Here is a 26,029-nt window from a genome sequence, read left to right as displayed (position 1 = left end):
AGTACATGTGACACTACAGCTTTAAACTCCTTTGGACATTCATCCCTGAGGAAGTTGAGCAGATATAAGCAAATGTTAGAGAAAACGTTAACGACACCATTTACATTTTCTATCTGTTCTAGTATTGGAGTCTTATTTCAACTGCATCTTTAATAATTTGACTGGTAAAGATATGAAGATTTCCATATCATATACATGTTGCCTTGGTGACACAATACGTTTTGTGAGGAATAAACCTTGCATGCTAGTGGTAATCAGTAGATGGGATGTTCGTATTGTGGCTTGATCATTCTGCTTGCAGTTGACTGAGTTGTTAATCATCAAGTGCCAGCGACGAAGGTTTCATTAGTCTGCTGCAATAAAGCCCAAACCAAGTAATATTGTGCCGAGTTCTAGTTTTGCAGGTCTCTGTAGCCTTACACCTAAAAATCTGCTTTTCTTTTATGTCCTTTTTCATGTTGATTGCCAGTATCTATTATATCATGACAATGCAGAACAAGCAATTGATAATTTTATGTCTTACTGGTGTTAAACGGGTCATGATGACATATTTATTTGAGTTAGGCACAAGATAAATCTGCGTAAGTCCCAAGCTTGACTTAAACAGTTATTCCATTGACCTTCCTACACACCAGATGATGAGACATTGAGTTAAGCACTTTTACCACAGGTAAATCATATATGAATAATAATAAATAAAATATCAATTTGGCAAAAAAATGACTTCGGCATTTGTGTGATGAGGGTGACAATATTTTCTTCCAAAATAAGTCTTAGTTACAGAGAATTCTCCCAGGTGGCTCCAATGACTTGACATGTGCTTTTGGTTGGTGAAGACCATCGTTGGCAGTGCGTGGTCTGGACATCCAGAGGCACAATAATTGGTTGGATCTTGTGTAATAAGTATGAATATCTCCCTCAGGGAGTCCCATAGTCTTCTGGTCAACATTGCTAGTCAATCCACACACAGTCCATAGCTGCAGACGTACAAAAGTCAACGCTGCAGGGACCCCAGGCAGGAAGATAAACATATGATAAATCTCATTACCGAATATCACCACCGCAGGATACATATTCACTTTTAGAATAAATCTTAATATTCACAAATATAAGAGTTTTCTGACGCATTATGCGTTTTCTCTCGTTGAACCAGTAGTTGATATGTTGTCATCCGAGACCTCTGACATTTGCTGAGGGTTCTGATAAATATATCTCATAATAGTTTATAGGCAGGACCCACCTACACTTAATTGGTAGGATAGAGAGGTAAATTTAGAAAGATGGCTTTGGAGAGCTACTACAGGGGATGTGTCAAGAAAAATGTCTTCTGGTAATAATACCAAGTTTGCCCAAATTGTTGAAGTGACAATATTTCATCAACGTTAAACTTAGGATGTGATGTAATAAGAACATTTTATTTTGAAAACATGGCCCATTGGTGAAAGGGTGACACTGATAAAGTCAAGTTAAGATACTCTGCCAAGTTGATGATACCACACAAGATTCATCAACTGCTTGATGTGTTAACATTCATGATTGGGGATATCCTGCCACCACGCATCACAGATTGAAAGCCATCTATTAGGGAGAAAAAAGAACGATTTCTTCTAAATTGCTGTTGACTGCCATGTTCATCAGCCATACTGCCGGTCATTCAATGGTTATTCGATGCCCCGCTGTCTCAACAAACGTTACCATCCGCTTCGCGCAGGAAGCAATCACACTAAGTGGGCACTACTTAATCAGTGTGTTTGTCAATGGTAGCTTTATATAAATGAATATTCAAGCCGGAGTAGCGATTGGGCTGCATTATACTGGGTGGATGCGATGTATTGTACAGTGCACTGAATCCTTGTTCAGAGGCACTTGCAAAAGTTCCTCTTAAGTATTAAAATGTTGTGTACAAATGTTACCTTCTTCCATGATTATTTGTGACATAGAAGCAATCTGTGCCAGCTACGTTGTCATTATTTGTTTTAACCCTTTTGCAGCGGCAGCCATGTGCTCATGACAGTCGATACCAATGATAAACAGTGGAGCTATAACTTCTTACTGAACAGTCGAAACTATTCCAAGATTCGCAATCTATACTATTAGGATGAAACTAATTAACTAGTATGAGTCAAATGAGGCATATTTAGAGACCATTAAACCTTGCGAATATAGACCTTGGGGACAGAGATTCAAATGTTTAATTAGATATTGCACAACAATGATGATTATTCTGGAATTAATTATCCCTGGGGGAAATTCTTTCGATTGATTTTGATAGGATTGGATCAAACGTTCATCAATCCGGCCGGTAATCAAATTGCTCACAGAGGGTTCTCGTTTGGGCGTAATTGTCCGATTAAACGCGCTTCCAGTTTTAAAGTGCTTATAAAAGGGATTATGTCTGTGCATAATCTGTGGTCTTTTGATGTGTGCCTGACCCATTTTAACTGGACTGTGTCATTTGCCACTGATGATAGGCCTTAGAGAGCGGGCCTACCTATGTGGTGTGAAATCAATGGCTGTATACTGTCTACTGTCAATACAGACCTACTGGTTGAATACGGTTGTATTTTAATGAAGTTCACATTGGCGTATTTCAACTCCAATGGATTTACAAATGGCACCGCTGACCATAGAAAGGGCAAGTCGTGTCATTGACGTATAAAAGAAGAGTGAATAGCGAAACTTTCGATGAACACAATCATGGGTAGCAACCTTGGATACTATTCTGTTGGACGTGCCAGCTAGAAATCTGTTAACTGGTCAAGACGTTATACTTCATAGGACAACCACTTATAGATTATCTTGATTTTATTTCCGTTTTTCATTTCCAATCATCAGACCCTTTGCGGGGGATATTTGGTTTCTAGAACAGAATAACTGGATAACGCTTTGATGTTGGGTTTCTTATCTTATCAAAGCAGTTCTTGATTTGCATGGGCATAATGACCAAATGTGCTTGTTGTCACTCGGATTTATATTCGTAAAACAAGCCATGCCGATAACGGTTGTTTTACGGCCGGCTATTTGATGTAGTGGATTCTAGCTCCAAGTATAGATCAGGTGTTAATTACCAATGACTACAAATGAAAAGGTTCTGATTTGTATCAAAAGCAGATTAAGTTTAGATTATGGTATCATGAGTGCTGTAGTGTTGCCTTGGAGCTTTTATGATGGTCCCTGCTGACTGAGGGTGTTATGTCTTTGATTACATCATAAACACTTGATTATCACCTTAACACACTTGCACAAGAAGCAGCAACGGATGAGGAGTATTTCAAGTTTTCTCTACAATTATGTACACCAGGATGTTTCGTAGTGGAAATACTGCAGGTGCTTATCAAGCAAGAGGAACAACCACGAAACTTCAACTGCAGGCAGCAAAGGTAGGTGTTTCCTGCAAGTGCCTGTGGAAGGGGCTCAGAACTGAGTGGGGACGGTTTATATAGCTGCGCTTACACCACGAAATATTGGTGGACCAATTGCACTTACACCACCACATTGCCGCGACAAATTGGTTCGGCAATCCATTGCCGATACAAATTGCCGAGCGAATTTGTCCCACCAAGCTTGATGGTCCAAATTCGCCCGGCTTGTTAAAACCTCGGCTTTGTCGTGGTGTACGCGCAAATGGTTCGGCAATTAGCTAGTTAGATGGTTCGGCTCCAGGCGGCGCTTTCGAAATGGCGCTTTCTGCCAAGGCTTTCCGCGTTCTGCTTATTGTTCGCACGCCATCTGTAGCCGGATTTTATAACTAGCTGCAGCGCTGGTGTAAGCGCTTGGTGGATTTTCGATGGTGCGGCATTGGTTCCCGAACCAAGATTGGTGGTCCATTTTCAGGTGGTGTAAGTGCGGCTTATGTCATCACTCTAGGGGCTGGGCCGTATATATCCCCCAACACTGTTTACGGCAGTGGGAATGGACACGGATACATCAAAAGATGCCCAGGATTTACCACCTGACCTTACATTGTACCTAGAAGTATCAAGGGTTCGTGAATTGGAAAAAATAATGAGGGTTTTTCTGGTAATATGCCACATGAAGCGTGGGCACAGTATTGATATTAATTGTGGCTCCACTGATACAGCGTTCCAGGGATAATTATAGACCAGTGGATATCAAGAGCAATCATCAATATATTGATACCTAAATAAGAGGCAATCACTAAGAAGATGAGGCCATAGCTAATATGAAATCAATATACTATAGTATAGATCAAAATCATATGCATACTGAACAGCACTTTAATTTGTGTCTTACTTTTAGGTCTTATCTCTTAAGTGGATGTACATATGTACATTAGGTTTTTAACTTCTTACTTTTTTACAACACCTAACCCCAAGATGGTTAAGTTTTGGCCTTGTCCTGGCTTTGAAGGGAGTCCCACATCCCAGTAGTTATATGATATCTACCAAACCTTCGCAACAGCTTCTGCTTACAACGTTCACCAATAGTCCCCCTTTAAGTGGATATGGACGCAACGAAACTTACTTAGTAACGACAGGGAAGTTTGTGTTAATTCAAAATGGCTTTTGAGAGAAAAGTTTGTGTATGTTTATATATCCATTGATGACCAGGATGCTGAGACATTGGAGAACAGTCGGCAATCCCGCTGGAAGCTAATGGGTCTGCTCAGGGCACAGCTCGATCGGTATAAGTGCCGAGTGAGAGGCCCTGAAGTTCAGGATGGGTTGTCTTATAACTGGCTATATGATGTGTTGATATTCCCCAATTTTGATAAACATGAACCTATATGTCAACTGACCCATGAGAGTTTCTATAAACTGAGTGAATGGTTCACAAATTTGCATTGAGTATCAACAAGTATAGATAAATATACTTGGTATCAATGGGGTATGTCTTGTATCCTCACATAAATGGTGACTTCCAACCATTCAATGTTTCGATTTTTATCTGGTTTCTTTTCTGTTTGCATGGCCTCGATTTTGGTAGGAACCACCCCCTATGAAATTATCTTTAAAGGAATCTAGATAATTGCTATAATCAGAGTGTGAAGTTTTCATTGCCATTAGCACTCATTAAGGTGAATAGCTTACTTAGTAGCTTATTTTGGTGAATTCTTCTGGTTGGTTTGATAGTGTCTGTGGTCACTTGCTATCTGTTTTACAACTGTTTAGCATATTTATCCCAAGCTTTCCAAACATGTGCCCATAGGTCAAATGACCCATGAGAGTCTGTCTGATATATAGACCAATAGCCCACAAGGGTTCATACAAGGGTGTTGAGGTTAAAAAACACGGAATTCTTTGGAACCTTTTGTTTGGAGAATGAAATAGTCATTTCGGCAATAAGGGTACAATATACAGTAGAACCTCTCTATTAAGGACACCCTCGTTGGTAGTTTGACCTATTGGGTCACTGAAAGGCCTATTGAGGCCTACTTTATAGAGTGGTTTATGTTTTACATGCTGTAGCGTAACACATAGTTGTTGTGGCGGCCGCATAAACTCAGTGATCACCGATAATCGATTGCGTTTGTGTACACGGTAAATTTGGCCACTTCAGGCAACTCATTTCCGTGCAATCAGATTTCTGAGCCAGTGTTTTGGCTTTGGTGTGCGTTGGTCACTGTGTCTCCTGTTATTAAAAAAAAAATGCTGAGTGAAAATGTCTAATATTCGATATTATGGAGCCTCTTACACAAAATACATACTGTGTGCGCCCAAATTAGGCGGTCAAATGGTGGGTGATGGGGGGCCGGGATGGTCTGTGAAATAGAACATGAACATGTTTTTCAGTCTGGCTTCAATTGCAGTTCAAGCACTTTGAAGGTGAATTATCTTTCAATGGACAGGGGAACTGTGTAGTTCTCTTTTCTAACACCAGCAGGTAGCACAAGTGCCAAGTCTGTGTCACTCATAGCTGATATAACGGCGAAGACAGTCAATTTCTTTCTTGTATTCAGTTCCAGAGCATAGGGACAGAGGTCTCTGCATGTTCTTTTCTTGATGAGTAGCTCTAATGACGCATTGCTTAAAATAATTTGGTAAAGTTGCCTACTATTCCAAGAGGCCAAGGTTGGTTCATTCATAATTTGAAATAATTTAATTTGAGAATTCTCAATAAATTGTGTAAGTACGAACAGAAAATATGTCTTGATGTTGCTGTTATGTACAATGATCATATATGAAAACATTATACTTGCCAAGGTTAAAAACTTTGGCGCATCTAGGTACCAGTCCAATTGGGTATTTGACATTGCCTCCACAAATTTGAATCCCAATCTGCACTTGTCGAATGGCAATTGTAAGGGCTTTTAAGGAAAAAATCATTGAGTTCGGGTAATAAGAGGGTTAGGGGTCTATTTTCACCTCATTTGGCCTACTACTAGCCCGAGGTAATAATATCATTGTGGCGATAGAGAAAAGCCAATGTACTAGCGTTGTATTGTAGAAATCTAATAAAAGTCTTGTAGCTCTGGCAAATTGGCTTTGTTATATCAGATAATTTGCAATTTCTAATTACCCCGCGGCAGAATTCTTTGATCGAATCAGTTGTTGTACCGCTAATTGTGCTGTGCATGAGGGAGCAGGGCGGAGAATTGTCTTGTGTTGAAGGAGACTATAATGCATCATTTTCAGGAAAAGCGAGGATGCTTCAAGAAGGATGTAAATGGGTATGCCATTAGTATTTGATTGTGGGTCAGGAAAATTGAAAGGCCTTTAAGGAGCAGGATCAACAGAAGTCCAAAGCAGATATTGGAGAGAGCAGGTTATCAACTTATTGAACCAACTGAACCAATCAATAATTTCATCTTTGAGATGATAACACACCTTGTATCATAGAACATGTGGAGTTCACATAAGGATCGATTGGGAAAATAGCAATAACAAACAAAACCTGTCATCAGGGACTCTATGCACATTACCCAGGCACTTATAGGAGCTTGCAAAGTGAGTCTGTGGATGTTCTGTGAAGTCCAGCTTGACCAGAAATGTTTGGAAATTGATTTAAAAGACACTCTTTAGCTATCATGAGGTGCACATTCTTTCTATGAGGCACCTACTCGTTTTATGAGCTGCCCCCTCTTTTAACTCCATTTGTTGCCAAGGCTCCAATTGATGTAGAATTTCTAAGAATAGGCCTAGCATTTTCGATATTCCGTGCCATTTTTAAACGATGACGAAAGTCTGAATTGTCATGAAATATTGGATTTTTGATGGTTTCCTCTTGAAAAAGCATATTTTAGAACATCCCCCCCCCCCCCACCCCTCCGTGTGCAAAACCAAGGTGGACAAGTGCTTCTGCCAAGAATTCTAATTACATATTCAACATGTCATTCAACATAGCCCAGCCGGAGAGGGTTAAAAGCTTTACGATATTTGCAGATTTGTAAGAGATAAAGCACTATGAATTGACATTGTGACCTGGAACTGTAAGGTTCGAAGGCCTAACATTATTATAGCCAACAGTGCATTATAAAACCCAAACTATACATTTTAACTGTTATGACGTTTTTCCAGTGTGCTTGTCCTTGCCCTGGTTTTAACTCGGGGAAGAACTTATCATGGAATGATTACATTTGACCTTGCTATCACCTGTCATAGGCCATCATGACGTCATTAATAATGACCTGTTTGCCCTACTGTTCCAGATAGGCCACTGCGAGATCTTATCGACATCAGTGTCTGCTATAATTCTGGCCTGTTGTGCCTGATGATCAAACTAGGTTTTACGAAGTCATTCATAATTCTGATCTCCAAACTTTTGAGACTGATTCTGGACACAGAATTATAGAAAATTATTATTACGAAAGTGGTTCAAGTCGATAAACCCAATGGTCTGCTGAAATCCTGTGTCCATCTTTATCGAGTGCTAAAATCGTGTGTCCAGCCTTATCGAGCACATCAATCCCTTTCCACTTGGCTGATCGCGTACGTCAAATGAAATTGATGACAGCAAGGTGGTTGGCTTCCGTGTCCATGGCGAACCGTTATGGCGATGTCATCCATTTCCCTTCAGGCTGCGGTGGGCTCTCTTTGTGTAAAAATTGTTTGGTGTGTTCTAGCGACGTCTTGGTAGGGATGATGGCGGCAACTCCTTGATATTGCACAACAGGCCTTCTCTGAGTTAAGTAAAAGCACTTCTTAGCGAGCGGAATGAGGAATTATAGTTTCTCTTTAAATTGAGCTTCTTTGCTTGACGCTCTCATGTGCATGTTCCAGCACATGGTGGTAGGAAATGATTGCAATGCAGTTGGGGGATGGCTACAAATCTCCACTAATTCCCTTAATGGTACTTCTAAGTGTGCGAAGATGAGGTTTTAGTTTAGATTCAAATTGAGCTCCATTTGTTTATCACCAGCAAGAAGTTGCTGGGCGCATTCTATGTGTTCATAGCGACGACAGCATGAACAGGTGGTTGGGACGACTACAGGTCTTCTCTTATTTATCTAATGGTACTTTTTAGTGTGCAGAGATGAGGGATTAGTTAAGATTCCTTTGCTTCATAGCTGACATGGTGTAGTGCTGCGTATTCTTGCAACATGGTTGGTGAATGGTAGGAATGAATGCTAATTACTCTTTTGAAGTCAAGGTCTTGTTTTGAGGATTTGCTTCGAATAGAGCTGCTTATTCTGTTCACAGCGGATGATAGTGCTAGCTTCATCTATGTTTTCAGCGAAGATTTACAGGGATTGCTATATCTTCAAATGTTAGGATTAAACTAAAGGTACATGAAAATTGCCAGACCAGCTGACAACACTCACAAACTATTATTTGATGAGCATTGTCAGTAGGGCTGGTGTTAATTGATTTTCATGTGCCTGTGGTTTAACTTGTACGTTGGTAGGCATTGCTACCGCAGCTGCTTCCTCTGTGAGTTCAGCGAAGGTTCACTTTCTTAGAAGAGGAAATAGGACTGCTTCACATAAAGTCCATCAACATTGCTACTGTCTGGTAAACATGACTACCCATCACTTCACTTGAGTTCAGTGGAGGTTCATTGAGAAGGGGAGCTTCATTTGAAATTGTCCATATCTCCCCTCATCTGTATGCTGTGCCTTCAGTGATGGTCCTTTCGCTTGAGAGGATCAAGCATCGATAATTAAGTGAGATCTCGCCAACTGGTGTGATACGTGCTGCCATGGATAATGATTCATTGCCTTCACTTGAGTAGCAGACCGAAGGCCAAATCCAAAAATACGTGGCTTATATTAGTTTTTCAATTCGTAAAAACATTTTGGTGGCTGAGTAAAAATACTCTTATCGCGATAAGTTAGGTGCTTGCTTCACATAACTTTAGTCATAACAGCAGACGTTACCGCAAAAATGTTGGCCTTAATAGGAGGTTTCCTCATTACAGAGGTCAAATTGTACAGAAATTATCCATTCTGGGCCAAAATCACTGTCCCTACTAGAGGGTGTCTTCACTGCAGAGGTGTCTGTTTGGAGAGGTTCCGCTGTATTGTAAATGCAATGGTAAAGAAAACCTAGATATAGCTTAAGGTTGTAGCTTCTCTTTGTTAAATCAGATATTATCTTTATTCAGATATTGTGGGAGTTAGTCTATAATAATAAAAATCAATTCTTACTAATAACAATGTTAATCGATTTCCCTTTGGCAAAATAGTGGTTGTTGTTTGTCATTGGCTTAGATTATTGGTTAATTCCTGTCATGTGCTAAGTTGAACTTCTCTTGAATGCGAAATTGTTGAATTCTATCAATATCTGCCCTTGGTTTGACCTATGGGTTTCGCTTGTCAATAACCTTTCCAGTTATTTCTGTGTCAACGTTGTGTATTAATCTGATAACATCATATAACATCATGATAAATCCAAGAGACTATTGCAACTTTTCAACAGCTCTAAAGTAAAGCGTGTTTACTAGATTATACACAGAATAGTAGGTATACTATTGGTGTCCATGTCAGTTTAATTTGACTTCAGCAGGGGTGGTGCAGGTATCTAAAATTCGAGTCATCCATCTGAGGCAATTGAAATGAGATATGGCATCTTTTTTCCCTTCTGCATGTTTTTGTTGCTGCAAGCCTGAATCTAAAGCAGATAATGAATGCAAGATTAACAATATCGACAATGTCAGGGAGCAGAATGCTGTCTTAATCGTTCCACATAATGGGGATGCTATGCCAACATATGGTTTTATGATCATCCTTTGTTTTCTCCCTGAAATGATGAACTTGTCCTATTGTACGCAACGGCACCTTTACATCTTTTCACACTGCCTGACTGGTATCCAATGTAAAGAATGATAGTAGATAGCTATCATCCTTTGTTTTCTCATCAGTCATATTGAGTTTCTATTGAACTCGATGATATGGAAGTCTACCCGCCACTACTCTGTTATTGTACCTACTATTCTAATTTCCCATCTTGCTGAGCTGGAAGACAGTTCCGCACCTTTCTTTAGGCGTGTTCGAAGCCATTAGATTCGTAAATGTCAAAGGTGATTGGCGGCGTGTGTGACTTCTTCAATCACGAAAGCCATTGGAAGCTTTTCGCGACCGGGTGCATGCATTGATGGATTGGTATGGCATTTTAGAAAAGGAGCTGGCTGCTGAATGTAGATTTCATTGCTATATCCACCTCAAGGTAACAAACCACTTGGAAAGATTGTTGCTGCATTCTATAGTTTTGGAATCTTTTTCATGATTGTCAAACAGTATAGATTACCCTACATTGTGTGTGTGATCATATTCTGAGCGGATTGAAGTATCAAACATTTGTTTTGATCAGAACCGTTTCTAATTTTCTTCTTACCGCTTTGCCCCCCCCCCTTGGTAATGATGCGCCCCACTCTTTTCTCTACCATCTCAGAAGCGCACAATTATTTTGGCTCCAATCTCAAACATCACCCTGGCCTAGTCTTTGTGTCTATATCAGAAGGCATCCTAATATTTCTCCTAAACACTACCCCAGTTCATTTTTCAGACCCCCTTTTGATCCTGTAGGCAAAAAGAAACTACAAGTTTATCAGCTGCATTAATCCTAAACGCAATCGTTTGATCTGTCAGTCTCAGGTTGTGCTCTGTGTAGCCTCCTGATAGACTAAAATAGTTACAATATTTTCATATTCCATCTCTTATCTCTTATCTCTTACATGAATCTGATAAGGTGCTTTGACAAGTTTAAATCGAAAGGTTAACATATTCCAGTTATGTATTTAATGATTTGTACCTCGAGGCTTATCCTCTATTGGTTCGGCTGTATATGGGTGGAGACAACTTAACCAAATCCTAAGCTGAACATGAGACATGTGTATTTTGTGCGATATCAATCTAAGCACTACAAGTGATCAAATAATTTTGAGTATTCTGCTTTATGAGTGCTACCGTTTAAATCACTGTCAGGAAGTCTTCGGACAGGTCAGAAACTAGGTCCTTTGAGAATATTTTAAAGACACAAGAATTCTCGTGTTCATGGTTAGCTGATCGAGTCCATTAAAGTTCTGTTTTACTTGGGACCATGGATAGTTGTCAGTGATGTGATTCTCTCTATGGTTTGGTTGTCTAGAACCCCCTGATGTGTGAATTCAAGAGAAACATGATTGGCTAACAGTAACCAAGTGTGGAATATACACTTTGGTATCGTATAAGAAATGAGATAGAACGTGATAAGAGACAGTGCACCTCATTGGGAGCAGGTTGAGCGCTGAGTATAATAGAGAACTGGGTCAGCAGGTCAGATAGCTGAAAGTTGATCTCCAGGTGCTCTATGGATAGGCTGTGTGCTATGGATGTAGGATATGCAGGTCGACTTGGTTGCATTCTGACTTCAGGATCTGACTTGAGGACTTCTCTTGATTGATTTTGTACAGATCTCATGAGCTGTGGTGTTATTGTATACGCACGCTCGTAGTTATTTGTAGTTTGATCGACTATTGAGATTCTTGTGAATGCAGTTCTGCTGCATGAAGGTCAGGAGGCTACACAATATTGTACAATATAAGGCCTGCTTCTCATGTCTGTGTACATTTGGCTCGGTTGGAACCTTTGTTTCTGTCCAGATCACGCGTGAGTATTGAAAAGTGTAAGTCAGACACATCAGGACTTATTTTATCTGATACCTAGTCACTTCACTGGATTCTTCAGTTGGAAATAGTCAGTCTGTTATGGCTTTCTTGCAAGTGGTTGATTAGACAAGCTCATTGCTAAAAGGGCAATGGTAGCTCTGTCTTGAACTCGTTTTGCTACAATTCAACTCAGCAGCGATTAGGTGAGGAACATTATGCAGCAAAGTTGCTAAGATACATCAGATTTAGAGAAACGGAGCCAGCAGCTGTAAGCCACCTCGTGTGTAGCACTCGAGTGGTTGCAAGCTATCACCGGCACGCTTCCAAACGGTTGCAGACCAGCGAGCAGGTCGTCAAGGAACGGCGCATAATGACTAACTCTGGATACTTCCTTCATTAAGACAAAGGATTAACTTGGATAAGGGAATGGATAGGTGCCATTAGGGTATGTTTTCAATATGGGGATGCGTCTGACTTGTCTATCAGCCATGACTCAGGGAGAACACATGGTAAGTAAATATACTTCATGATATTATATGGTGTCATCATGTGTGAAGGCATTACCTGTCTGGTGTGTAATAGTTGACTTAACATTTCAATATGGTCCATTATCAGCTGTGTACAGGTTGTATTAAAAATACTATATAAAGTGCAGCTGTGTTGTGTCTGCTTGTCTAATATTGTCCAGCTCATTGTGTAGCAGACCATCAAGTGTGTTTATACCAGTGTCGTTAGTATTAACAAATTCCAACTGGAATCAATGCAATATTTTACCAATCAACCATGTTCTTGAAAGTGTGGGGAACATCATTGGTGCCTAAAGTGCCCTATCACACTCACTCTTGATTGTACTATGTTTCGTAGAATCCCGCTGAATAATAGGGATGTCTATCTCAAAAGTCATGACCATTCTTTGTTCTATCCCGGCATCCTGAAAAAGCCCCCTCCCCAATTGAACACCCCAAAAAGACTTCCCAGATGCACATGCTGAATCAATGTGCAGTGCTGCACCTGACAAGGTAAAGTTACTTGTGGCCAGATTTGTAGCTGGCGTAAAACAGGTCCATTGTCTCTTTCATCAGGCCTAAACATATGGATATGTGCATGGCTATACTTGGGAGGTTTGATTTGGTTTCAGCCTGGCCCAATTTATTACAATTGGGTTATTTTCCTGTCAAGTCTTTTGAGATATGAATCGAATGTTCTGTCAAAGTTCATTAAAGCAGGGTCATGCCACTGTTTCTGGGTTAGTAACCCAATTTTTGATGACAACAATGATATCTCGATCCTCATTGAAAATCAACACTGTATGACGTCAGGAAGTAAAGAACCGTGTTTTTTATTAGCCCATTTTACTCTAATGAATCAGTGACCAGTTTTTGGGCCGGAACACATTTCATGGTGTGCTGTTTTAAGCTTACAAAAAGGAAATTCAAACTTAAGTGGAACCTCTCCTTTAGTGGAAAGCTTTCTATTAAGGACATGGAGAGTTTGAAGAATTGTTCATTTTATGCCGTTACTGAAATCTTTGCTTTTCAGCATATTAGAAAGCAGAAAAATCCTAATTTTTTCAAAATATTTCATGATAGTGGATTCAAATCTTGTCGACTGAAGGTGGAACATGCGTTATGTTACAGGGGTCTAGGGCCCTCCCCTTGGAGATACTTAGAAGCTCTGAGAGGCAATTTCACACCATTTTTGAAATAAGAAATCACTTGTACTGCATGACTATGTGTGGAGATGCCATTTCAGGCCATTCTTGATGATAAAAATATTAGAAAGTACAAGCGGTCGGCTATATAGGCATTTTTCACACTGAAATGTTCACCAGGTCCCTCGCTTAGGAGACAGGCCTACCAAACATCCTCCCTTGGCTTCACTGCTGATGCTTTGACGAGAGAAGCAATACAATATTCTCCTAAGAGCCAAGGCAGGGCGAGATTTTCACCCAAGAGTCTCCTAATATTGCACCCAAGAGTCACCTTATATTGAGTTACTTTTGCCTCACCTTTGCCAATCAGGCTGGCTTCATCCACTTCCAATAGATTGATCATTGCACTTCATCGCTAATGCTTTGTCAGTGTGCCTGGATCAATGGATGATTTGGGTCCCATCAATCAAATGTACCGATCCTTGGCTGCAATGAATTTTAAGCCCGGTGCAGCGCAGTCAAATTCATCATAAACATGTCTTGGAGAACAATTTTGTAAGGCAAGAGTGAACACAGAAGTAGTTCAAGCGTTGGTAAACATGGTTCCCAGTGTCGCCAGTAACTCTTACGCTTGATCAGTCGAGAAAACTAACATCGACTCCCTCCAATTAATTTTACAATTGCTATAGTAACAACTATACAAGCGTATATATCATGGTCATGGATTAAATCCCGTGCACATGACTATGGCAATATAGTGAAAATTAGATTCATGCTAAATAAATAATATAATTCTGGAATTGGCATTTTTAAGGTCAACCTTATTGAACTTTTGGAATTGAAGTCAAGTTTGAAAAAAAATTTGCTCCAAGATTATTAGGGAATTTGAAAATTTGTTTTTCTCCAAGAATATTAGGGGATTACCAAGTATGACCAGTGTAATCTGTCTGAAGTGCCTGAAGGTTGTTATTTACTGGCTTGCAAAGGATTTATCCTGTAATTTGTTGGGTTTGTGTTCTGTCTGCGTTTCTGAACTGCTCTTCGAATGACGAAAACATTACTTAGATCAAGAAACTCTATGTGAAATCATACTTTAATGGCATGCAGGACTATGACCTAACGTGTGATCGCCGCTAATTCATTGGTTGGTAACCGATTACCTCGAGTTAGAGTCTAAACTTTGCTCAAGATATTAAAACCTGTCGCAAACAATACAACTAATATGTGTATGAATTGAGGAAAGAGATCTTCTGTTGCACATTTCAGAGCATTGATTAATGACGCAAATATGAATTCAGCCTTGCGTCTGTGTCACGATAACCTTTGAGGTATGGATCCCAGATCATTAGCCGGTGGCCAGTGGGGAATATATTTTTCGCATTTATCATCCATTGATATGCATTGATTGATTTATGGGTTGGTTATTTGCTTTTGAAATGTCTTGGTTATTGCCATATTCCTCAGCCAATATACTCCCCACAGTGCATTGTGGGTCTAGGTCAAATAAAGTATGATAAAATGGGAAGTTGGATTGTTATGAAGTGAATTATTGGAAGTATACACAATTTCGGTATCAAATATTTGGGAATAACACCCTAGATTAGGCAAGGTTTTATTTTCGGTAACTGCCGCACCCTCAATGATGTGTTCAATGATATCATGATATACCTCACTTGCTAAAAGATCTTGACTACAATTAAAAGGACATCATTGTACAGAATTAATTTTATCTTCTTCAAGCAGAACGAATTGATTATAAGAGCTTAAGCCACTATTGATCCTTACTTATATGTTGAATTATTAATAGCCCATGACGAAAAACAGTCGAGCCTTGGTGGGTTTGTGAGAGGATCCAGGCAGTTAGGCCTATACCTTTACGAAAAGAGGTTATGCCTTTCACCGTTTTCACGTCCAGAGGGCTGAACTATTTACAACTCGGTGGTATTGTGGGATAAACATATGTGACCTCATATATGCAAACATTGTGTGGATTGCTGCTTGTGTAGTTGTTGCATGTATGATATGGCAGTGAACGGTGACGGGACAGTTCTTTCTGTAAGTATAGACATCGTGTACTTTGCTAACTAGACTGTTGACATGTTTATGCCGCCTTGTGATGTCTTCATTCCAGTGAAACATTTGCTAGGAGGGATTCATGGACACCAAATTACTAGTCTACATGGCTTACAAAACTAAATATACTTGTTTTAAGGTGAAACTATAGTGACTCCATTTTGCCAATCTAAATAGTAAAAGTATTCCCTGGAAGACGTTGTCACTTGTGCTCTGTATGGTCTCCGAACAATATCTTGTCCAAATTCAGCCTGATGAACGATTTTCGGTTCTCCTCATAGTTGAACCGAGGCCTTATTGTGTGGTAGCCAGCAGCATTAAGATCAAGAAACTTCACAAGACATGCGAATGGTTCAGCCTCCTCGCCTATCTTCGAGAGTAGGTTGTTGCTAGGGAACACATTCAAACACTTTTGAAATCTTCAGTCATTACTTCCATTAATGAAAGGCTGTTCGTTTGATAGTATACTGCATGTTCGGTTCTCTTATTCGGGGAAGTATGGTAATTGGATTATAATATAAATGGAGTGGGGGTGCTCCGGAGGTCAATTGGTTGGTAACCGGAACTTAGAAGTAGAACAATGAATTGGACTCCTTTGTCAGACCTTTGACCATGCAGTTGGGCGAAAAATCTTAACTCAGCTCCTCAGCCTGATCTAGTTATCTCCTGTCAATCAGCCCTGATTAGCCTTGGTTATCATGTACATGTAGTGCAGCTTGATCAACGGATAACATGTCGATTGAGCTGTGCTGGCATGGCCAGATAATAAAATACTTCTACATCTTACAGATGTCTGCCTGTTTTACACCAATTGACAAAGTGAATTGGCTAATAATTGTTGAAATCAGCAAGGGCATGCCGAACACCACGGACTGCAAAAAGAACCCAGCAGCCGCTTGCCTATTGTCAATTTTGTTATACCACTCATCGCCAATTTTCACTCTGTTGACATATTGATATTTCAATTCAAAATAAAACTATTGAACATGATTCACAACTCAACATTTAAATCGTGATGTATAGTTCATTCATGGACAGGTGCATTTCATTTAGGATAGGTTTGTCGTCAATAATGAAAATCTCGAGTATGATATGACTACCCGTGTATGGGCCATAACCAGTGCATATCAGCACATATTCTCTCTGCTCTGTACTCTACATGAATATTGATTCAGCTTGTTGAGTTTGCTCACTTGTAGTTCTATCCTACATATTGGTGGCATCTTCCCTCCTGTTTGGTGGTATTTAGAATTTTCGCCGGGGAACTTTTGTCCAGGTGGGCAGACTATAAACCTCATTGTGTGGAAATGTCAGCAGAAAAGGTAATTCTGTCTTCACATCATATTTCTGTGGGTGAAACTTCTGATATTTCTAGGTTCTTCAGGAAATCTAGCCTGTTTTTGATTGACTATATGTCCCTATCCAAGCATGGAACTTGAATAGCTTTAAAGATGGCTTCCACTTCCTTCGTGCACAAGACAGGATGGGGCGATGTTCAAGGATGGGAGTCTTTGTTTTCTAGAGAACTAACTTTTACTCTTGAAATTGGCATTTACTTCATTCTAATTGCCTTATGATTTCAAATTCCAGCCAAAATGGTGGTGCCTATGGTCAACCCTTAAATCTGCAGTAAACCAAATGTGTTGAACATCTCCGCAGGGTTTTTTTTATCACACAACACCCCCCCCCCCAGAATATTGTGAGTTGCTGACGTAGGCCTAGGCCTTAGACTTCCCTTTGGTTCTTTAATGTACTTGAATTAATTTTTAAAAGATTTGCTTGTGATTACTCTTGGTGGGTTGACGTTTATTCAGGATAAGCTTTTAATGTTCAGAAAGACGTGTGTTATTTCTCGGCACTTGGTGATTAAGATATCAAACTTAATGTGTTTGTGCAATTGCATCAAGGTATAAGCTGCGCTTACACCACGAAATATTGGTGGACCAATTGCACTTACACCACCACATTGCCCCGACAAATTGGTTCGGCAATCCATTGCCGATTCAAATCGCCGAGCGAATTTGTCCCACCAAGCTTGATGGTCCAAATTCGCCTGGCTTGTTAAAAGCTCGGCTTTGTCGTGGTGTACGCGCAAATGGATCGGCAATCAGCTAGTTAGATGGTTCGGCTCCAGGCGGCGCTTTCGAAATGGCGCTTTCTGCGCATGCAATTTATTGTTTGCGCGCCATCTGTAGCCGGATTTTATAACTAGCTGCAGCGCTGGTGTAAGCGCTTGGTGGATTTTCGATGGTGCGGCATTGGTTCCCGAACCAAGATTGGTGGTCCATTTTCAGGTGGTGTAAGTGCGGCTATAGACCCACTCACTGCTCCATGTATACTTGATGTAGGAATTCATAACTGACAGGCTTAGAAGACAGAGGTACTTATTGCAATTTAACAAAAAATGCATTTTGACCAGAGCAGATAGGCTATGTCAGATATCTATCACAAAAACTCGGCATTGATAGTCAATTCTGCAGAAAGTGTGACACTTAATAATAATGGGAGGAGTGGTGAAAATTGGTTATGTAGAATTTACCCAGTTCACAGGAAGCATGATAACACAGAAGTCACCTGCCTGGTTGTGAAAGGTCAGCACGTCAAGAGTTTTTATTCCGATTCAGCAGTTTGTGCTTTTTGTATGATTTTTTTGAATAATTTTAGGCCTGATGTGAATTATGGCATTATTGTGGGTTTGGGTCAAAGATTCTTTTATGTTTGTATAAACTATTTAGGTCTGTTTTCCACTATCACCTTGAATTTGGCCCATATTTGACTTGTGATTGGCATTTCAAAAGTCTTGTATATGATTTCGTCCAATTTCGATTTGATTGACGATTGAGCGATCAATATGAATGCATGAATATTCGGTCGCCGCCCATGTATTAATATCTCAAATGCTGAGCTGATCCTATGATATTTCTTCTTCTGGTGATTGTAATCACATTAGCCGAGAATGAAAGGAATAAATCTCATAAAGCATTTGTATTCCCCGGGCATGACCTGCTGGTGTTTCAGTTGCAAGCCGTGCCTTGCTTCTCGATGAAAAATCAATGACAACATTATTAGATTATAGTTGGCGCCTTTCTTTGGGCGATCTCAGGTCACTTGTGGTAATGAACGAGTATGGATATAATGAGTGGTCCTGATTTATGGACAATAAGCAGGTGTAGTTATATAGTATTTTGCATATATAAAAGTCTGTACATGCATATCCATTATATGATGCTTTCAGTCAATGGGAAGTAAAACTCCAATCAATGTGGTCTTACTGTATGTGTGTTTTATCAAAAGTATAAACATTCTTTGAACGAGTCAGGTTCTCATTTCTAACATTGGCAATGAATTCTGTATTTACCCTCAAAGTGTGTTTATCTTACGATATATTTTTTGATATATTGTATTGCCAACGGAATATATTTGTAATATCATGATAGTTCATTGACCTGCCTGGGGGGGGGGGGATAACTGCTTTTAGAAAGATCAAAGGTTTCTGCTTTGGCAGGGTGGGGAAGTCTATTATTCCAGTACGCCTATGCTATTGGCAGTGAAAGAGTTTTTTGTAAACCTGCATATTCAAGAAGATTGCATATACTAGTGCCTTATATTAGAACTTCAGTATATATGCTTTTACTTCCAGATACGGTCTTCGGCGTGTCTGATGAACCAATACAATATTATAAACCAGTCTGGTGGTCCTATGTGTATGAAAATACTTGGAAACGATTGAGATGGATAGTCTGCCGATGAGATCCTTGATCTTCTACTGGCTTTTAATGATAGTGTTTTTTCAAAGACAGCAACTGAAACGACCATTTCAGTTGAAATTCATTGTCGAGGGACTAAAATTCAAAGAGGACATGTATCTCTACTACATCGACCTTCTACGTAGTGACCTCTAGTGAGAAATTGTATGATGATGTCATATCAAAAACTCATTTCTTTGAAGTAATGCGTTTTTGGTCATGTGTATGTGTTGCTATGACGATTACACCTGTTACACCTATGTGCCTAAGTGGGTGTCACTTCCACAAGAGGTAGTATATAATCGGCTCACTACCCTTTGTCTTTATCATGTATGCCCTTTTAGTGATCCATTCTTATCCGAGAGTACTAGCAAATCAACTATACAATACTGCTTTTGTTGGTTCTACCGATTGTGTCATCATCAAATTAACAATAACAGACGGTTGTGTATAGCTCTGTATTCACATTTCCAAATTTCATTATTCGACTTGCTGGTTGGAGGAGTAAAAACTGTATCATCAAACTGATATTTCATCTTTTCATTACAAACTGAAATTGTTCAAGTGGACTTAGCATCTCAGTGTCGTTTCTTGGCAGGAAAGCGTATGGTGAACTATTTCATTTCATAGGATTTTTGGAATTCTTGCTCATTGGTATCCTTCTTATGGGGTCATTGGTATGTGTAATGTTTTTAAGGACTTCATGCCACAAATGAATCTGCTCCATGATCTCAACTCCTTACTCTTTTAAAAACTTTCAGCCTGAGTTAGACATCCCGATTGCACCTTCGTATCTTTGTTGCCATGATGATGTCCTTGAACTCTCCGACTCCAAATCTTATGTATGTTTTGTTCTATTGTTCCAGGGCACAGAAAATCAAATCCCTTTTGGGCCAATGAAATTAAGGCAGCATACAATGTCGGTAAGTAGAAACATTTAAACTGTGAACATTCAGTTCAAGGGTCGAGCTCATAATCAGGAGATCTTGTCTCCTTACATTGCTTCATCCTTCATATGTGGCAACCGTCCTTGTACCTGGTACCTATGCCAGGGTAAACAAGCTCTGGCCAAAGCCAAAGTCTCGTTCTATGAAAATAATATCTCTTCCGGACGAGTCTTTATTAGGACTCTCAGAGTGTCCGAATGAAGAAACGCTTCCGAATAACGACTCGTCCAAAAGTGATATCTGCGGAAATAATTGTTGATTGGAGAAAGTGAACGAGAAATTATGAATCCCGAAAATATTTCGAGAATAGCAAAAATAAAACAGTCATGAATTTGAGAAATCTCATCTTCAAACAATGTTGCATTCTTACATGCTGTGTGATTGTTTTTTTGTGGAACCTTGAAAAAGATCGAGCCGATTACCTGTTTTGGTGTGTAATAATGGATATTTAAGGGTAGGCCATTGTCTTGAAGGAATATCTGAGAAAACTTTCGTGAAAGTGCATTAGAGAATATGAAATTTTCTTCCGGGTAAAGATGCCAATATAATGAAGTCAATTGAGCGAGAATGTTCAGAAGCTTTCTGTTGCTATAGCAACGTCGTTTGGACCACATTGACGATGATTGTCCCCTTGCCATCCAGGTATGCAAGAAAATCATCCAAAATGACATCATATTGCTAGAGCAGGTGATTGTATGCTATAGATGCGATTATTAAATGCCACGGGCAGATTTTTTATTGCAATACCACGGGGTGCATTTGTCTCGTATTAGCGAAGCTAATCAAATCTCTAGCTGATTTGTTTTCACAGTTGATCAAAATGAACAAATGCTATTTGTTTCCGGTGCCACAATTGTTTGCCTGCCTCAGTTATCCCCAAAGATTGGAATACCAAAAGGGGCTATGATAAAGTGAACAAAATTTAACCCTTTTGCTGCCGGTGACGGGGTGACGTGCATAGCACGTCATGTCACTTCTCCGCATCATGTGGGGCTGACGCCGCAGCCCCTTCATACATGCCTAATACACACTCTTATATTTTCAGATTCTATTAGTGTTTGGGAAGGAGGACTCGCAGAGCGATGGTTTCTGGTGGGCGGCAGACAAGGCAGGATATCAGTGTAACATAGTAAAAACATCGGAAGCCTCACTGGAATCATATTTGGATAAACATCATGATATTGTAATCATTGACCATAGACAATCAAAATATTTTGATGCAGAAGCTTTATGTAGGTAAGGAACAGAAATTTTTCCTGGAATCAAAGTGTTCATAATGATATCTGTTTTCAACGCTTCTGTAATAGTGCCTATTCTAAAATAGTCATGTTGACTTATGTTCGAAGGATACAATGGTACATGTGAGGGTCTGTTTCAGTTGTCAAGGAATAGGCATGGTGTTTTCCTAATGTCTTTTGAAGGACATAGATAAAAACCGATTATCGACTGGCTTTATATTCTATATAGACCGCAGATCACTGGTCGCTGTGATCACAAGCACCTGCGATGACCACAGCAAAAGGACCAGTTGTTTGATCAGTGAATCAAGAAGAGTTTTTGACTGAAAGCGTTGTATTTGGTGTCATGATATTGGCTGCTGTGTGTGTTGCTTCCCTTTATATTTCATGTTCTCAGTCACTTTGGTATCATTTTCAGGTCAATTCGAGCCACAAAGGCCAGTGAACATACCGTGATAGTAGCAGTAACCAAAAAACAGTGAGTATTTCCAAAATCTCCAAAATTTAATGCCCAATCCGCTAAATTTGCTCTCAGTTCCCTTCTAAGAATTCTTTCCCATTACCATGTTGGGAAGATGACAGCAAAACAGTGCTTCAGGCACAGAAACCCATCTCAATAAAAGTGAAAATGAGTTGTGTATTCACCCATTGGCAACAATCCTTCATGAGAAAAGAGATGGATAGTATGGAAGATGCTTTAAGATATCTCAAGGTATAAGGTTAATCCGTCCTGAAACCAAAAGAAACATGTATTCCCTCCAAGAACATGCATCTTAAGCAAACGTAACTTTTCTTTGATTTCAGTTCCTCAGACAAAGAAGAACCCTCCATCCTACCTCTTATTAATGCAGGATTCAACAGGGTGAGTACAGGACTGAGGTCATTTTGAAAGAATTTTAAAAAGGTATTATTATCCCCAACATAAAATCAGCTACAACAAAAATGGTGCTGGCAGAAAGTGCCGATTGAAACCTTTTCAGTGGATGGTCATATCAATAGGTTTGGAGAGTTCACTTTTTTCGGGCCGATTCTATTTCACGCTCTTGGCCAGGGGGTTGCTGTTAGTCCATGGAAGTTGATTGAAAAAGGTACCAACGCTTATCCTCTGATCAGATTGGTCGCCATTGCCCAGATCCTTATCTCTAGAGAAAGATATTTTTTCAATTGCGAAAACATACTTCCTTAACCTCTTTGTAACATTTGAAACATAAGCTTACTAATTTGCCTCTTTGAAATCGGATGCTTATCACAAATTAGATGTTACGAGACTTTGCTCGATCAACAAAGTGTTGTACATGCTTACATCTTCTGACAAGGCTGTTGCTGTGGGTTTGCACTGTCATTTCAAATTGGAATGAAAATATAGTCTGAGGCTGACCAACGAGGATTTCAAACACAAGCCAAAATGCCAAAGGTTTCCTCAGGATATGTCTGCCCAAGGTTCTTCTTTGAAGAGATGATTAAAAAGTTTGAGCTACAATTTAATATTCTGAAGAGGATAATGATATTTTTAGCTACTGTATGCTGCCAAATCTTTACAGACATTTTATTTTTATTCACCTAAGATTGGAGTCGTTCCTTGATTATGTGTGCATGCTCTTGCCAAGTCTATGTGGTCCCAGCGCATTAAACCAGACACTTGGTTCATTAGCGCTAGCCACCTCGTCTTCCTGGCCGCCGTGCATCAATTGGTCAGCGGTAATTGCTGCCTAATATGCGACAGCACAACGTGTGATGGATCATGGTCTTTGCCTTGTCTTGTGACAAAATCGCTAGATTGGGCCAGCGAAAAGGGAGAGTCGATTATTTTCTGGCTGTTTATTTCGTTGGGCTGATTAGGGGCTTGTTTGGCGATGCCGTCAGACGTGCCATTACCTGGGACAAATACTTTTATTTTATCCAATCATCTTGGCTGGATGAAGAGTTACTAAGTAAATAATGAAAGAGCACGGACATCAATTTGCCGAAAAGAATTAGCTCTCCATGGAGTTTATCGGCTGGCTCGTGTTGCTTCTGCATATCCTTAAAGTTTTTCTTCCTGATTTTTCAATTTCAAACATTCCATCCTACTGAATTGCTGATGCACTTCTGCTCAGAGAGTTAATAAATTCACCAACTTAAACATGTTAAAGGCATACATCATTCGTGTTTTTTCTTGTGGTGCGGATAAAAAAGAATAAACTTGCTGCAGTGCAGTTTCTATAACGCAAATTTGCTGAAATTTTGCATTGATAATAGTCATCTATCAGTTTACACTGGCATTGCTGAAATTCATATTCAGTACATATATTGACACAATTTCAAATATTTTAAGTTCAAGTTTCAAATTTTTTAACAAACGAGAAGGCCATTAACGAGGTATGCTATTAAAAACCACATCACTGGTGGCTTTGTCTTGGGAATACTTTTGTTCCATAAAACCAAGAACTGATAAAGACTATAGTCTTGTCGTAATTCTTGATAAAACTGATGCATTTCTGGTATGATTTATGCATTGGTTTTGCATTTCCAATGTTGCCAGTTTCCCCATCTTTAACTCGTGTTGTGTTAGGAAATGTGTTAAGTTGGAAATGTGTTGAGCTTGCAGAGTGAATGTTTAGTGTATAGTGGGATACAAGAATCAGTAACCTTGCCTGAGATACCTGCAGACCATTTGTTTTGTATTGGCAAGATCCCTATCATTGCGAGATGTACTTTTCCAATTCATCCTAACATCACTATTCCAGCCTGTACAACAGGGTATGGGTTCATGTGAAATGTACAGGCTTGGCTCAACAGTGAAAATGTTTCAAGCGGGAGCATTTCTGACATGCTTTTGGGAAACTATCCTATCCCGTTTCTTGGTAGACCAGGTTACCAATTCCAATCCAGAATGATAAATGCACTGTATTGGTGTATAGTGCATTTCTCAAGAAATTTGATGATTTCCCACCGAACGCACATCAGGTTAAACAAAGTGTCAAAATGCCAGAATTGAACCACGCATTACTTATATTCGCTGTGACTAAAGCCTTTTCTGACTAAATGAAATGTCTACGGTACATTTTGGATCGTATAAATCTAGGTCAGGCTGTACTATCAAGCAACAGCAGTTATTGCCAAATTCTATGATTTCTGACTTAGCATCCTGACTTATTAGCTCGTTTGTTGAGTTAACAGCTGAGAAATGTATTCATTGTTTTTCTATGCATATATTTTTTGGTCATATTTTAGATAGCTGCATAAGAACACCCATACCCATTTCATAATTGTGTTGGCCTGCTATTTGTGATACAGATAAGCCTGGCGTTTAATTTGAGATAATATGATTGTTTATTAAATCGGAAACAGTTATGTATATAATTAGTAGGTCATGAATAGTTATAGTCTCTTTCACAAGAAAGCGGCACTCCAATTACGCACAAATCACAGAAGTTGAACAGAATTTATGCTTTCAAAGTCTTTAGTATTCATACAAACACTCGGTGTGCCAAAATAGGAAAATGTATGATCCTAGAAGAAACAATCTGATATGAAACTCTGCCAAATTTTCCTAGCTATTTTGACACTTTTCGCATGCTGTTTCAACCATTCATGAATTGAAGTTTATGTTCCGTGGATCATTTCATTCAGTATCCTTGTGTATATACATGTATCACTTCTCCAGAGTTAACTTGGGCCTCTCCAGACTGATGGCACCATCTGTTGCTATGTTGTTCTACTCTCAATCAGCAATAAATTCTGATGGCACCAGCCGCTTCAAATTTCCAGTCATGTATTTTTGCATATTATTTTTCTCAAACTAGCTGCATTTGTTCATGTATACTGCCTTTAAAGGGTTAATTGTTTACCCATTTGCAGCAGATACCTCTTTTATATTCATCGATTCCACAACTTATCCATATTTCATGAACAGGGCTGCTGTACAGCTGTGGTGATAGGCTGAATTCGTCATCCACCGTTGTGATTGTTTGCACTTCCTTCAACTGCATGTAGCATGTCTTATCATCATAAACAGGAAGAATAATCTAGATAGTCACGTTCAAATTAGATGGAGACAGAACCAGAATCTGAATATGTCATCAGGCCAGGACTGATACAGTACAGCCTATTAAGGACATCCACAAGACTGACAGATACTGTCCTTAATGGAGAGGTGTCCTGATTAGAGAGGATAAATTGAGTTTTTGCCAAAATTATCCCCTTAATACCCTGTAACTAAGGAGGAGACTTGTGCCCCCTGTCCACCCCCCCCTCCCCCCAGGAGATACCATGCCCCTTCCTTCTTGGTTCAGGATCATCTGTAGAGCACAGCTATAGCTTGTTTCCCTAACACCTTGCTCTCCCTCCGCCTGTCCCTTGACAACTGGACGCAGACGATCTGCCCTTTTCTCATTGTTTCCACTTTGT

At 39.6% G+C, this 26,029-nt stretch overlaps 1 protein-coding gene across 7 annotated transcripts in view; it reads left to right on the top strand.

The window, feature by feature from the left end:
• The window catches only part of LOC135482455 (high affinity cAMP-specific and IBMX-insensitive 3',5'-cyclic phosphodiesterase 8B-like), a 56,119-nt gene that overhangs the window by 13,312 nt on the left and 16,778 nt on the right, over positions 1-26,029 (top strand). For 4 of the 7 annotated variants that reach the window (XM_064762461.1, XM_064762460.1, XM_064762457.1 and 1 more), the window contains exons 2-5: positions 20,322-20,378; positions 21,448-21,638; positions 22,059-22,118; positions 22,445-22,502. In XM_064762461.1, coding sequence (XP_064618531.1) covers positions 20,322-20,378; positions 21,448-21,638; positions 22,059-22,118; positions 22,445-22,502 — 366 coding nt within the window. Of the gene's footprint in view, positions 1-2,515; positions 3,381-11,674; positions 12,495-15,512; positions 15,692-20,321; positions 20,379-21,447; positions 21,639-22,058; positions 22,119-22,444; positions 22,503-26,029 lie in introns of those variants that run through there. The other 3 variants (XM_064762462.1, XM_064762463.1, XM_064762464.1) reach the window with 3 other exon arrangements.

The sequence above is a fragment of the Lineus longissimus genome, chromosome 2 (genome assembly GCF_910592395.1).
Source record: "Lineus longissimus chromosome 2, tnLinLong1.2, whole genome shotgun sequence".
NCBI lineage: Eukaryota > Metazoa > Nemertea > Pilidiophora > Heteronemertea > Lineidae > Lineus > Lineus longissimus.
The sequence above is the reverse complement of the archived record's forward strand: the minus strand, read 5'-3'. Positions and strand labels throughout refer to the sequence as shown.